The sequence below is a fragment of the Babylonia areolata genome, chromosome 9 (genome assembly GCF_041734735.1).
Source record: "Babylonia areolata isolate BAREFJ2019XMU chromosome 9, ASM4173473v1, whole genome shotgun sequence".
Classification (NCBI taxonomy): domain Eukaryota; kingdom Metazoa; phylum Mollusca; class Gastropoda; order Neogastropoda; family Buccinidae; genus Babylonia; species Babylonia areolata.
The window spans coordinates 30062556-30073957 of record NC_134884.1 but is presented as its reverse complement, the minus strand read 5'-3'; the positions used below and the strand labels follow the sequence as shown (position 1 = coordinate 30073957).

Sequence of the window (11402 nt, the reverse complement as noted above, 5' to 3'; positions counted from 1 at the left end):
CCAGGGCTGACTCACTCCCCCGAACAACGCAACCTTCATCGAAGCACCGATGACCCACGCCCCAAACAACTTGACATCAAGTGCTCTTTACCAACAGATCGATAGACTCATCTTTACCGCCATCACCACCACTCAGCCCACCTGTCCCGGGTAAGATCGTCGCTGGTCAGTCAGCTGATTGACTAACAAAAATCATTCATTACTTCATTAAGTGATATCGATTGAAAAAAGCCTCAAGTCTGTCAGTCAGTCAGTATTACTATAGAAAAGACCTTCCCACCCCGACCCCCATCATCACCACCATCACCCACGCACCTGTCTCGGATCAGCTGGTCAGTGTTACGACAGAAAGGACTTCCGCACCCCCCCCAACCCCAAACACCACCACCAGTCCCAGATAAATTAGTCACTATAGAAAAAGTTACTGTAGAAAATACATCCACACCCAAAACAGCACCACCATCACCACCGCCAGTCCCAGATGAACTAGTCCCTATAGAAAAAAGTTACAATAGAAAATACATCCACCCACCCACCCACCAACCCACCCACCTGTTCCGGATGAGCTCCTCGCTGCTGTCGTTGTGCATGGCCATCATGGAGGATGAGGGACTGGCCACGCAGGTCTGCACCTCCATCCCGTAACGCTCCTCCCCCTCCAGCGCAGACTCCCCCAGGCTCACCTGCAGGTAGATGTCGTCCGAGGAGGTCACCTTCAGAGGGTAGGCGGAGGGTGACACCTTGCGGGCGAAGGAGGCGTCCCGGAACTGCTCAATCTGGAACTGGAACCGCCCCTACGCCAGTCTCCGTGAAGAGGATGTGACGCATCAGAGGCAGGTAGCTGAGGCGGAGCTCGGAGACACGGTTGTAGTGGCACTCGATGGGGATGACGCGCTCGATGTTGCTTACGGAGGTAGTGTTGTCGCTGTCGTCGTCGTCGTCGTTTTCGTTGTCGTTGTCCTTTGGCGGGATGATGAGGAAGTTGGAGAAGATGATGGTGTCGTTGGTGAAGCGCACGGACGTGCCGCAGGCGTTGAGGGGGGTCCGGCCCAACAGCTTGTGCTCGCTCCGGTGCACGTGGCATCGTGGGTCCGACAGCGTCACGTTCTGGGAGAGATGGTGTACATATTTCACGTGTGAGACTGTCAGTGACAATCATCATGTGTTGTCGGTGTGTGTGTGTGTGTGTGTGTGTGTGTGTGTGTGTGTGTGTGAGGCTATTGCAATCGTTATAATTCAGTGACACACCTTCTGTTCATCAGATGTCATAACTGACTGCTACAGGTGGCTGGTTTCAGTTTCAGTTTCAGTTTCTCAAGGAGGCTTCACTGCGTTCGGACAAATTCATATACGCTACACCACATCTGCCAGGCAGATGCCTGACAGCAGTGTAAGCCAACGCGATTGTCAGGTCTTGAGTGCATGCTTATATATTTGTTTTCCTGTCAGAGTGGATTTCTTTTTACATAATTTTGCCAGAGGACAACACTCTCGTTGCCATGGGTTCTTTTTCAGTGCGCCAAGTGCGTGCTGCACATAGGACTTTGGTTTATCGTCTCATCCGAAAGACTAGACGCTCAGTTTGATTTTCCAGTAAAACTTGGTTGAAAGGGCGAGAGCGGTATTCGAACCCACACCCTTACGAACTCTCTGTATTGGCAGGTGAGCGTCTTAACCATTCTGCCACATTCCTCCTTGGCTAGATAAAACGCAGAGAGAGGATGTGCAGAGGAGGCAGGGAGGTGGAGGGAGGCACACACACACACACACACACACACACATACACACACAGACCGACTGACCGACCGACACACGGACAGACAGGCCGACAAGACAGACACACAGACAGCCACAGAGACAGATTGGGATACCCAAACAGAACAGAGTTCAGAACAAAGATGTAGTGTACAGAACCGTGACAGGGATCAGAGGGGGGCCGATGTATTTTATACATGTTCTCTCACCTCGGACCCCATGTCCAGGCCAATCGTGGAGATTGAGAAGGACATGTCCGTCTGACCACAGGTCACGTCGTGGTGGACCGCTACTGCTCTCCCCAGTGTGAAACACACACACACACACACACACACAAATACACACCAACAAGAATTAGATCTGCATCCAAAATGGTTTTTTTCCCCCTACCTTTTTTTTAATTTTTAAAATCGTGTAAATCCCCCCGCTTCTCCGACTTCAACTGAAACAGGAGAAAAAGGAATATTACGTGTTGTTGTCCAATGAGACTGTCCCCATCCAGCATCAACACTCCACTGGCCAAATATACTGCAGGTTCCTGTATCTGAAACGCAGAAAGCCGTATCCGTTCGATGCTCGCAGTGCGTTTATTTATCTATTCATTGATTGATTTATTGCTTTTTTTGTGGTTTGGCCGGCTATCTGGGCTTCTCAACATGCCGCAGTGAAGCGCGTATTCCTGCCGCGGCGCTCGATGAAGATGAACTTACAAGGGATGCAGCTGGGAAAGGGGTAGTGGTGCTATAATGAAAGTATGACCAAAAACAAACAACCTCCCGCGCCCCCCCAAAAAAAATACAAAACAAGAAAAAACAAAAAAACATGAGATATGCGCATCGCAGTGATATTTGGAGGATGGAAGAATGGGGTTAAAAAAAAGAAAGATGGATGATACAGATGAGTTTTGATGTGTGAGCGTTTTAAAGTCGTAAACGAAATGCTACCTACCCGAGTACCTTTCGAGTATTTTAGTTCAGACGGGGCTTCTCTATTTTAAAGTTTTGTTTTAATAACACCTACGCTCTATTAACCGGATTAAAAGTTGTGTGTGAGTGTACATCTGTTCCAAAAATGAGGGGTGGGGTGGGGGCTTGCGGGTGGAGCTGAGGAGGAATATGGAAAAAAACAAACAAACCAACAACATAAAAAACGATGAATGATCATGGTACTCACCAACTCCGGGGCCTAATGAATCAGCTCTAATTCTACTCACGGTTTCCAAGTTAGCAACAGTTTACTTTTCAGGTGGCGTCACCAAACCCCGGCGGCGTGGCGTCAGAAGTCGTTGTGACGTAACTGGTTGGCTGCTCTGACGTCGACCGCGATGCTGTTGACGTGTGACGGCATTAGTGTCCGATGACGTCAGTAGCATGTCTCGCGATGACGTGAAGTGACGCAGGGCCACCTTGACAAATCAAGACAGCATTGTTACGGAAGGGGTTGGGAGGGGAGGAGTATGGGGGGTGGGGCTGGGGGGGTGGGGGGGAGGCGGCAGGAGAGTAGGGGGTGTGTGTGTGGGGGAGGCAACACCTGTTTTTGCGTTGTGTATTGGCTGGGGAGGGTTAAGGGATAGGAGGGAGGTGGTGGGGGTGGGTGGTTTTGAAGGGAGGATCATTCGTTTGCCTCGGATATTCTTTAACAGATACTACTGTGACACTAATCTACGCTCGCGCATGCGTACAAGCTCACATACACACACACCAGAGAAAGAGAGTGAGGGAGAGAGAGAGAGAGAAGAGATGAGGGGAGAGGGAGATAGAGAGACAGAGAGGCAGACAGGCAGACTGACACACACACACACACACACACACACACACACACACACACACACACACACACACACAGTGGTCGGGGAGAGAAAAAGGGAGTGTGAAAGTGACAACAGGCGGGGAGTCAGATAAAAAAAACAATAGGCAGACAGAGAATATACATGCAATACAAACACAGAGAAGACTAAAGTAGATGAACCCCTCGTCCCCTCCACGCCTACAAAAGACAAAAAAACAACAAAAAAAAAAAAATCTAACACACACACACACACATATATATATATATATATATATTAATGTATTAATATTCCAAGACCTATTTAGGGCATCAGCCGAACAATTAGCACATTCGGCACAACTATGTCAGTGGAGAACGACCTCGTACGAAGATCGAGAGGTGCTTATTACAGTGGTACGAGTTGGGGATGTCAGGCAGACAAGAAGCCAATACAGCGATAGTCATCGGGTTGGAGAGGTTTCAAGTAGGAGTGACGTGTGTAACAGACTGCGAGATAATGCCACTGAGCCCCTCCCCCTCCCTCTCCCTCCCACCTCACCCTCGCCGACCGACCCACATTACCCCCCCCCCTCCTCCCCCCAACCCCAGCAACACCCTACTTTCCTCATCTCCCCACCTTCCATCCGTCTGGCTCTCAGAGTCCCACGTACTGATCACATTTCTCCTCACCTCCGCACTCTACATTGGCTCCCCATTGAAGCGAGAATTAAATACAAAGTTGCGTGTCTCTGCTATTCTGCTTTCCACTCCGCAGGACCTACAGATCTTTCTGACCTTATCAGTGTTTACACTCCCGCAAGAAATCTTCGCTCTTCCTCTGACTGTTACCTTTTGAAACTTCCTCCTGTCAACACAAGAACCTATGGTGAACGTTTTTTCTTCTTTGCTGCTCCTCACATCTGGAACAACCTTCCTCATCATATCCGTGCATCAGATTCTATTTCTGCTTTTCGCTCATCACTAAAAACTCATCTTTTTAAAACCTATCTATGAGCACTCTCAGCTTCCTTGTTCTCCAACACCACCCATGTCAGCTCAGTTTGGATGTATGTAGAGTGGGAGGGGGAGAGTGTGAGTGGGGGAGGGGGGGAGTTGAGAAAGAGAGGTCATGAACTTGTTTAATGTAACTTGTAATATGTTTCTTTCTTGTAAAGCGCCCTGAGCTCTCCGAGAGAAAGGGCGCTATATAAATGCACATTATTATTAATATTCATTGTCTACGCGTAACTTGCTATAACCAGTTATACTTTGTCAGGGAATGTCGCAGGTTTCGTCAAAAGTGAGTGTGTGAGAGCGCGGGACATGCCATGGCATCTGGAACAGTGATTAGAAGCTGTGTACCAGGATCCAGACAGTTGACTGCACCCCTCCTGCACCCCTCCCCCCCTCAGCCCCCACAGCTCCCTGTGTGTGTGTGTGTGTGTGTGTGTGTGTTTGTGTGTGTTTTAGCGGTATGCGCAGGTTCCGGGATCAGAGGTTTCAAGCACCAGATCCAGGGTGTAGACTGCAAAAGGTGTCACCCATTTCACCCCCACCGCCGTCACCTTCCTGGTCGCTCCTTACCATCACCCCCCCCCCCCCCATCCTCCCACCCCCCAGGTCCCCGATCCTCTCATACAGACCTCATGACAGTAACAGCCACACCACCACCACCATCACCACCTCCTGCCCTCCGTTTGTATATCCTCCCCCCCCCTCTTCCTGTGCTTCATGTATTTTTTGGTGTGTGTGTGTGTGCGCGCGCGCGTGCTCGTGCGCGCGCGTGTGCAAACGTGTGTGTGTGTGTCAGACAAAGAGAGACATGCAGACAATTGAGGGGAATAAAGAAAGATCACGAAGCAGAGAGAGAGAGAGAGAGAGAGAGAGAGAGAGAGAGAGAGAGAGAGAGAGAGAGAGAGAGAGAACAACAGGAAGATTCAGAAAGTAGAAGAAAGGATGGAGAAATTGGAGACATATTGTCAGTCCTGCAAATCGACAGATCACAGATCACTTTCAAACAGAGCACCACCAGAACAACGGAACCAGACCTGCGTACATAAAAGAAGGTAAAAAAAAAAAAAAAAAAAAAAAAAAAAAAAAAAAATCCTATGGCGTTTTACGGTCATCAAGGCAGTGGTTTCAAAGCCACCATGTCTAACTGAGGCGGCTCGGCATAGGAAAGCAGGGTCCGGTCCCCTACTCCCACCGTTTAATTAAACTTCCCCAACCGAAGTCTGGTACCTATGCACACCTGGGTTGAACAAGGAAAAATCCGAGTAAAACGTCCCCCCACCCCCCACCCCCACCCCCATCCGCCAAGAACACAACACCTACCATGCCGAAGCGGGGGTATCGAACTCGGCTGACCACTGGTGACCACACACACAAAACCAACGCCAAACTTACCGTGGATCTGAAACGGCGTTTGCAACGAATACAGACATGGCCAAAAAAAAAGCCGCAATAAAGGCTTTTTTAATTAAAAAAAAAAAAAATCCTTTATATTCAATCAGCACGTTCAACAGACTTGCGCACACTGGGGAAGACATAAAACGGCCCCGCCTCTTTAATTACACAGACTCTGTTCTGTTCTCTCTGTGGACAACGTAACAGTTGTTCAGCCCATACCTCAGAGTACGGGAGTGCCAGCAACAGCCGGATAGGAAGCGGTCCATCCCGCTCTTTCACAATACCAGTATAATGATTATAGTAATGATTACCAGGACAGAGTTGAAGTGGTATGAGTGTGCTGACCTGGTTTCAGTGATTGAACACACACACACTTATACACGCGCGCGCGCGCGCACACACACACACACACATATATATATATATATAGAGAGAGAGAGAGAGAGAGAGAGAGAGAGGGAGGGAAAAGAAGTTAAAAAAAAAATATACGGTAAAGTAAAAACAGCAAGAAGAAGAAGAAGAACAAAAAACTCCAAAAACAAAACAACGCAACTACAACAACAACAAAAAACAAACAAACGCCCCCCCCCTCCCCCCGAAAAAAACATACAAAAAAACAAAAACAAAAACAAAAAAACAACAACAACAAAAAACAACAAATCTTAAAAACAACAACAAAAACAAACAAACAAAAAACAAACTAGCATTGACAAGCGACACCGTAAACAAACGATTAGTTTAAACTCAGAGAAGATAAGTGAAAGTACTTGCAAGTGACGAACCTGTTGTTCTCGGATTCCTGTAGAAATCCAGCTGTCAAGGGTCGGTATGTCTGTTTTGGACCTGCACAAATTTCATATATTCTACTTTCAAAACTTACCAAAGGGAAGTGTCAGATACACATACAGAATTTGCTTATCAAGAACCCCACGCAAGGAAAAGAGACGAACAAACAAAAATAAACAGAAAACAACATACAACAACCACCGGAAAACAACAACACCAACAAAGCCATTTCGCTGGCCACATGGGGCAAACTTGTGTTGAAAAGGAAGGCAAAGGAATTATCGTCTTGCGGTATTAATACTCATGTTTGTGCTATGCTGTTTAGATATGTTTTGAAAATAATCTTAAAAAAAAAGAAAAAAAAGAGAAGGTGGTGGAGGGGGATCGGGCAGGAAGGGGGGTGGGGATGGAGGACGAGTTTTTCTGTTCTAGTTTGAAGGAGGTGTCAAAGCGTATGGATTGATCCATGATATCACGTCACCGTCACGTCACCGATCCCTCAGATTCCGAATCCTTTGGGGCGCCTTTGAAGCTTTGTCAACCACCTTTCTCCAGTCCTCGCGTCTCTCGGCCGCTCTCAGGGTGTCTCTCAGCTCCATGCCTGTCCACTCTCGGATGTTGTCCTCCCATCTCTTCCTTTGTCTGCCTCTTCTTCTTCCTCCCCTCACTGTGCCTTGTAAGATTGTTTTAGCAAGACCAGAGGAGCGTGTGACATGACCAAACCACTTCAGTTTTCGTTGTCTGGCGAGTGTTTGAAGGTCAGTATAGGGCCCGATTTCATTGCGGATGCGTCTCTTGACTTCTTCATTCGTGATGTGGTCTTTGTATGAGATGCCTAAGAGTCTTCGGAAGCACCTCATTTCTACAGCTCTTATTCTTCTCTCTAAGTCCGCTGTGAGGGTCCATGATTCACATGCATATAAAAAGATTGACATGACCAGAGAACGCATCAGTCTGATTTTGGAACTGATGGCGATTTTTCTGTTTCTCCAGATGGGTTTGAGCTTGGTCATTGCGGCTGTGGTCTGGGCAATTCTTGACAGTATTTCTGGTTTTGATCCCTCGTCTGTCACGATAGATCCCAAATATTTGAATCTTTGAACACTTTCAAGTTTCTGGTCTTTGATTTTGATTTCTGATGTGAAGTTGCTGTTTGTCATCACTTTTGTTTTTTCCCCGCTGATTTCCATACCAAATTTTGTTGATTTTTCTTCTAAGCGGTTCACTAAGTCTGTTAGCTCTTGCTCGTGACCAGCTAATCCGTCAATATCATCAGCGAAGCGCAAGTTTGTGATTGTTCGCCCTCCAGTGCTCACTGTTCCTTCATGTTCTTCTAGTGCTTCTTCCATGATTCTCTCAAGAAATAGATTAAAGAGAGTAGGGGAGAGCAGGCAGCCCTGGCGCACACCGACCGTCGTCCGAAACCAATCACCTATGTTGTTGTTGTGAAACACTGCACTTGTTACATGATATGCTACACTATATATATATATATATATTTCGAGAGAGAGAGAGAGAGAGAGAGAGAATTACAAAATGACGATATATGCGCGCGCGCGCGCGCGCGCGCGCGCACACACACACACACACACACACACACATATATATATATATATATAAAGTGTGCAGGGATAGTTGGGGGAGAGGGAGTGGGAAGAGAGTAGCGGATTATATGACCCACGTATAGGTCTTACACGCTGGTCAAGCCATCAGAGCCAAGCAACTGCTGAATCAATGAAAGAGAATATAATTTTTTTTTTTTTTAGTCAGTTAAGATAAAACTGAAATAAAGTAAATCAAAGTAAAAGAACTAGGAACGTGTGTGTGTGTGTGTGTGTGTGTGTGTGTGTGTGTGTGTGTGTGTGAATATATAAATGGCATTGAATTCATTAATGATGCGAAATGGATTTAATGTATAGGGGAAATGAAAACGCTGGGCATGACAGGGAGAGAAAAATATCACAGACACACAGGCATAGACACAGACACAGACAAACACACACACACACACACACACACACTCTCTCTCTCTTAGAAAAGACTGTTACAATAACCACGTCAATGTTATGATTGCCAGTAAAAGAACATCAACCGAATAAAAATAAAAACAAATATTCAGTTGACAAAAACGGAACCAAATCAAAGCAGCAGATAATATAGAACGAGTTTATGCAAAGGAAGGCAACTTAGACAATGCCGGCGTTGTGAAAAGAAAAAAAAATCAACGTGAGGTAAGCACGATTTCTCTCTCTCTCTCTCTCTCTCTCTCTCTCTCTCTCTCTCACGCATGCAAACTTACATGCAAAGAGAGAGAGACAGAGACAGAGAAAGAGAGAGAGTTTCCAGAGGTACAATTTGGAGTGAACGTGTTGTTAAATTCGGTCTTTAACTGTAAATGGTCAAGAAAGATGAAATGGAAAAAAAAAAGACAAGAAAAAAAAAGACATAAAAAACCCAACTCCACAGCAGATTATTGGAACATGCCTTAATATGGCCAGAATTTAAAAATTGTCGTTGGGAGGAAAAATATTTCATGCGCGTGGCGCCTGATTATCATAGACATGAAATTTGCTTAGTTAAGTGGGAGATTAGGTAGAAGTTTTAACCTAAATCTGTTGTCGTTATTGTTTTTGTTTTTCAGTTTCATTTGTAATAATAATTAAAAAAAAAAAAAATGCAGGACTGTATCTCCATGCAAGATAAAGCTATAGAAGCTATAGATTTTAGTAAAACTATTTTAGTTAATGCACCTGCTCGAGAACAGTTTCGCTTGTCGTCCCAAGTGCGTACTTTATTTAACATACAGTGCAAACAAGGAGCACGTATGGTGAGACTGATCAACATCATGCAGAAACCCTTTTCGTTAAACTTTTTTTTTCTTTTAAAGACAATCTATTTCTACCAACCACTGCTGCTCCCCAAATGCAGTTTCTTCGACAATGTGACTCATCAGTCTGGCAATGGTTATCTTCAGATAGAAACTGAAACTGAAACTGAAAAATGTTTTAATGCCATTGACATTACAGTCCTATTGGCATGGGACACATCAGAATAATCGTTTAACAATATAAAAACAAACCAAACAGCATGAATATATGTATCAAAGTCGCAGCAACAACCCTGCAAAGAAAATCACAAGGTCTGTTGAAAGACTTAAAAAAACCCACTTATGTCGAAAACGGCTTTACCCACGCTCGACAAACTCACGGCGTGCTCAACCGAAAAGAAAAGTATGAAAAAAGAAAAGTAAACCTATACATATTCAGTTAATTTGCACTTTCTCCGTGCATATTAGAAAACGATACAAATGTTGACTTCTTTGAGTCGACCATCCAACCTAAACGCTATGACAGTTAACTGAAGATACTGGTTAGAGCGTCTGCCTAGTATCTTCAGACAGAGCGAGTGAGAGAGAGACTTGACAGGAAATGTTCGTTGTCATTGCCTAAAGAATTCTTCTTAAGTTAAATCGATCGAACAGTTTTCGACGATGCAAACAAGTAAAAAATACTGGCAACACTGCAGAGTATTACGTAGGTCAACAGTTCAAAGAAATGAATGATGAATGACCAACAGTAGAACTGGTTCTCTCTTTTTGTTGTTGTTTTTGTAGTGTCTTTTTTCTTCTTCTTTAAAAAAAATGAAATAAACAAGACATATTATTGCCGATCACTATTCTCCAAAATGCGTGGTAAAATAATCTTCTCGACGTTGTGACGATTTTTGTCCAGTAGTCATCTTCAAAGAGAGAGCGAGAGAGAGAGAGAAGACAGACAGAGACAGACAGAGACAGAGACAAACAGAGACAGACAGACACATAGAGACACAGACAGACAGACAGAGACTGACAGACACACCGAACAAAACCGACTACACACAAAAACGAGCAAGTAATTCAACCGATGACAGAACAAAGGGGAGAAACGGCATACTCACAGATACACCAACACGGTCGCCGCACTGTCACGAAGGTATGCTGGCGTCGTCGCTAGTACACGCACACACACACACACATACAAACACACACACACACACACACAGGCAAGCACGTTCGCGCCAAGACACATACACACACCGGCTACTGAAGCCCATTTCTGCAGTTCGATTGGCAATTGCAAGAGAACTGAATTTTAGAGATTTATATAGACAGCCGTATCAGGAATTCTCGATTTCAGCGGGAATAACAACGTGAGTTTGGGAAGGGAGGAGGGAAGGGTGGGAGGTAGTGGAGTGGGGAAAAGGGAGAGGAGCATGCCCCACAATGAGAGATCGACAAGAGGCACAGGGCAGGCAGTTCGTTAACCCTTTCACTGCCAAACTCGCATTTATGCAGCAGCTAGGTAAGAGCACCCATGTCACTGAAGGGTGACCAGATCATGGGTCTGGTATCCATTAACCTACTGCTCTTTATTTTCGGTGGTAGGATAGGCCATATCTTCTACATATCAAATGAGGAATCCCCAGCTATTCTTATACACCATATTTTATGTGTTTATAGCACATGGGAATTTTGCACTCTAAATTGACTGGCGGTGAAACGGTTAACTAAAGTCCTCATGTGACGTGACTGGTATAGTTTGACGTCTGTCCATCGTCACAATCTGCTTTAGCACAAGAGAGACGGTAGATGAGGATGATGGTGATAATGATGAGTTTTCATCAGTTAAGGTGCTCGCGGGTGCGTT

The 11402-nt window shown here is 45.5% G+C and overlaps 2 protein-coding genes across 2 annotated transcripts in view; both read right to left on the bottom strand.

The window, feature by feature from the left end:
- LOC143285381 (uncharacterized) overlaps positions 1 to 787 on the bottom strand; it is a 3460-nt gene extending 2673 nt beyond the window's left edge. Inside the window, exon 1 of the mRNA XM_076592616.1 lies at positions 553 to 787. Within this exon, the coding sequence (XP_076448731.1) occupies positions 553 to 638 (86 nt within the window). The 5' untranslated portion in view covers positions 639 to 787. The remainder of the gene's footprint in view (positions 1 to 552) is intronic.
- On the bottom strand, positions 772 to 10829 carry LOC143285382 (uncharacterized). Its single transcript, XM_076592617.1, has 4 exons — positions 10654 to 10829; positions 6714 to 6774; positions 1965 to 3160; positions 772 to 1107 (listed from the first exon to the last, which is right to left on the bottom strand). The coding sequence occupies exons 3-4, from the start codon at positions 2007 to 2009 to the stop codon at positions 772 to 774; spliced, it is 381 nt and encodes a 126-aa protein (XP_076448732.1). The 5' UTR covers positions 2010 to 3160; positions 6714 to 6774; positions 10654 to 10829.
- Positions 10830 to 11402: the final 573 nt, after the last annotated feature.